At 41.4% G+C, this 4,154-nt stretch overlaps 1 protein-coding gene across 1 annotated transcript in view; it reads right to left on the minus strand.

Annotated features, from left to right (window-relative positions):
* Positions 1 to 481: 481 nt before the first annotated feature.
* Positions 482 to 4,154, minus strand: part of LOC104499681 (cytochrome c oxidase assembly protein COX16 homolog, mitochondrial-like) — a 32,574-nt gene continuing 28,901 nt past the window's right edge. The window contains exon 4 of the mRNA XM_010143226.1: positions 482 to 598. Coding sequence (XP_010141528.1) covers positions 482 to 598 — 117 coding nt within the window. The remainder of the gene's footprint in view (positions 599 to 4,154) is intronic.

Below are 4,154 nucleotides of genomic sequence, written 5' to 3' on the forward strand. Positions count from 1 at the left end.
ACAGCTCATACGCCTGTGGAATTCCTTCCAAGCTTAAGAGCCTGAAGGCATGGAGGGGCTCCCTGAAGCAGCACTTATCTGGTCACACACATCTAGATGACAGCACTGTTGTTCTCATTAGGACAATAACTTCTGGTACTGACAAGTGACTCCTGAAATGTTATTGCTTGCTGAAGGATCTCAGTTTTGAACAACAGGAATTAAAACACAATGGGATATTCTCAGCAGAATGATTGGCTATTTTTTAATTAAGAATTTGTATAGCCTGTGGAACTCTGTGCAAATGGATGCAAACAAAGAGCTTCACATAATATAGTGCCATTTGGATTTATCTCACAGTTACTAATATATACACCAGCATGAATTGCTCAGTGCGATCCTTCCCTCCCGTGTCTCTTCCTGATACTACATTAAAAAATAAAACAGTCCAGCCTGAGACTTTTTTTTTTTGTTTCACAGACATCAAAGTAGGCTTGCTCGGTCATTCTGTCTTGAGATGGAGAGCCTCCCGATGTTGCTTCTGAACAGTCTTGGAATCTTCCCATGGACGGGGCCCTCTGATGTTATCCCAGTTATCCAAGTCCAACTTCTCCAGCTTCTGCAGATAAAAACAACAGCAAAAATAACAGCGTCACCTTGACAGCCCCATGATTTTAAGTATCTATTATTCTAAATGGTTTTCTTTTCGCACAAGAAACTCAGTATCACTGTTAGGTTGATCAACTTTCACCTACCCTGCAAAAAAAAGTTCAACAAGGAAAAGAAATTTGGGAGTTATTCATATTGCTGCGTAAAGGAGTAGGGTGGGCATTATTGCATCTGCTTATCAACACATAAATAACATGTAGGACAAGACGACTATAGCATCTGAACACAACTGAAGATATCTTGCATTCACTTCTTTCTTCTCTTACCTTGTTTTCCAGATCTGTTCTTCAGCTGCAAGTCTGCCAAGTACTGAAGTAGCAGGAGTGATAAGCATTGGTACAGCTCAAACAGAAGATTAGTAATTAGTGATCTGAAGTATCCTGTCAGCACCCATACGAAGCACAGTGGAAAAGATGCACAAAGAGACAGCAACAGCGCAATCCTCTACAATCCCTGTGAGTTTAACCTGAGAGAGGTATGCGATGCTTTCTGCTGCCTAGTTTCTCATGGCACCCAACCATCACATATAGGTCTCTCACAAAGTTGTACATGAGATAAGCTAACTGGCCAAACTGTCAGATCCCTAAAAAACAGATTTTTATCACCTCCTTGCCTATTCCTATCATTCCCACTCAGAAATACCAATGACTGCAGTATTTACCTAGCCTTAGAGGTGCACAAAAATGAAGAACAGGTGCCCTCCTAGCCTCACCTACCAAGACAACAAACATATACTGCCTCTTCACAGTCCTACTGGCAGAGACACAGAAGTCCCTTCCCAGCAGACACAGACCTCAAGCCTCACATACCAGCCCGTAGAACAGTACATTGGACACAACAGGGCTCTCCCAACAGGTGACTACGGAGGGAGTCTGCACCACTGTCAGAACCAGGGTTGTTCTACTTGCTACTAAACAGGACAATACTGCATACCATTAATGACACGTACTGAAGTGGGATTTAAACCTCTGACCTGTAATTAGGGCCTCATGTCAGCAAATGCTGTAAAAAACCACCAGAAAATATTTGACCCTGACCTAAGCCTGGGGTCTAATTTGCCGCTATCAATCATCCAAATAAATGGCAAACACTGAGAGACTTGAATAATAGTTGCAGAATAATTTAACAGCTAGAACAGAACAGACCTGGTGCTATTACTTCATGTTATATAAAAGTTTTCTGCTGCTTCTACAACTGAGGAAATTGCAATGAGGGTAGTCAGATATCAGAAGAAATTAGGCAACATTCTACAGAAGATGTATGAGAACACATGCACAAACACAGCAGACTTTCACAATGTAGGAGCAACTGAATTTTTTATACAGTGGAGATAGCATAGGTCTTTCTGAAAAGAATTGTCTTCTCTACTTTAGATATCTTATGATTAGCTGGTACTTCACTTGAACTGGAAGGTATCTGAGCTGAGATGGAAGGAGGGAGGAGGGGAGGTACCAGTCAACAGTGACTATCCACTCTGATTGCAAAATCAGAATTTAACATCTGATTTTAATGGAAGCTCCAAGGAAACTACACTGAACACAACCTTGTTCTTTAACAGAAGGGGAGCATGCTGCTTTTATTAAAAATCAAAGGTACCACTCAGCTGTGAGGACCTAAACTATTCCCAAAGGTGCTCAGCTCCCAGTGAGTAGGCTGGGAGTACACAAGAAGTTGGTAGGGAACACAGCTGGGACAGCTGACCCAACTGACCAAAGGGATAGTCCACACCATATGACATCACGCTCAGCATATGAAGCTGGAGGAAGAAGGAGGAGTGATGATGTTTGTCCTCCCAAGTCATTGTCAGATGTGATGAAGCTCAGCTTTCCTGGAGATGACTGAACAACCACGTGCTGATGGGACGTGGTGAATGAATCCCTTGTTTTGCTTTGCTTGTATGTGAGGCTTTTGCTTTACCTGTTAGATTGCCTTTATCTCAACCCACCAGTTTCCTCACTTTTAGACTTCTGATTCTCTCCCCATCCCGCCAGGGGGCAGTGAGTGAGGGGCTGTGTGGGGCTTAGTTGCAGGCTGGGGTTAAACCACGATGCTACCTCACACACAATTAAACAAAAACTAACCTTTTAGCTTGGTCATTGACACGAAAATTCTTAAAACAGGATCACCCCAGAATAAATGGCAACAGTAGATGTAGGCCAAAGACACATATATAGCTACACTTTAAATTAATCTTAGTGCTGAGAATAAGACCAAACTGACAGTCCTTCTATCAATTAGGTACAGCACAAGCCACAAAGCTACACAGCTCCTTCAGACTGCCCGAGCTGTACCGTGAGAATTGAGGCAAGCAGAGAGAGGAGTCAACTGCTTTCATTCTAACTGGATGGGTCCTTTTAATTCCTTATTTTATTTCTTTTTTCTTTTTAGCCACGTGGGCTCTGCCCACCTAACTTCATGGAGACATCACTACAGATGCTAAACTACTTCTAGCTTTTTACTGAAGTGAAATCCACATGAACTGGCAGTCTAAACACCAAAAAGCTTTTTCTCCTAATTCAAATGTACTAAATAGCCAGTCATTGGAGACTACAATGAAATGTAATCAGATCAGACCAGCACTACTTTTCCTGCTTGCCTCAAATAGCCCAAACGATATTGAAAATCAGCTGCTTAAAGTAAGATCAGTGTAGTCCGTTACATCTACTGATTCACTTTCTAAATGAGCTAAACTGCCTGGTACAGGATTGACAGAAGCTGTAAATTAAAGAAAAAAAATGCAGCTACGCAGACAGGCACAGCAAACAAACAAACAAAAAGTACAACTGTTTACCACACACTTGGCTTTTAACACTTTTGTTAAAACACCTTGCCTGGCACAAAGGTATCAATAAGGATATAAAAAAACCTTCACTTTGTAACTGCTGGTTCAAATGCCTCTCTTGGTATTAAGTAAAAGCCATAAGCCTCTGCCAGTCTTAAAATACATTTCAAAAAGAGCTTGAATTCTACGCTTGCAGGATAGTCTGCATGCCTCAACAAACAAACCAAAATCTGCAGAAAATAATTCAGAGCTGCTGGTGCTCAGGCTGAGTTAATTCAAGGCGGTCACTTGCAGAAAATGTTCAGTTTTAGTCTCTATCTCCCACGTGTGAAAAGAGGGACAAGAAAATCCTGTTTACATCACAGTTTGATGCAGTAAATTCTCTGATGAGCACAACAGAAAGAAATTGCTCTAATTCAGGGAGACAATTATTTCCCATCATGATAGTAAGCAAGCCCATTTCCAGATAAAAGATGAGACAGAGAAGAATATCCTCATGGCTGAAAAACAGCAAAGGAAATGCATTAAACCAGACTTGTTTTGCAAGGGTTTCAAAACATCTTGAAGACCATAAATGATATATTGAGGAACACTGTGATGACACACAGGTGCAGAGGTACAGAATTAAGGCTAATACTGAAATCTGCTGTCATGTGCATGGCTGAAAATCTGAACTTTATCATCACACTGATAGGGCCTTACTGGTTTTTTTACAACTCTTTCC

The sequence above is a fragment of the Buceros rhinoceros genome, unplaced genomic scaffold (genome assembly GCF_000710305.1).
Source record: "Buceros rhinoceros silvestris isolate BGI_N320 unplaced genomic scaffold, ASM71030v1 scaffold31030, whole genome shotgun sequence".
Classification (NCBI taxonomy): domain Eukaryota; kingdom Metazoa; phylum Chordata; class Aves; order Bucerotiformes; family Bucerotidae; genus Buceros; species Buceros rhinoceros.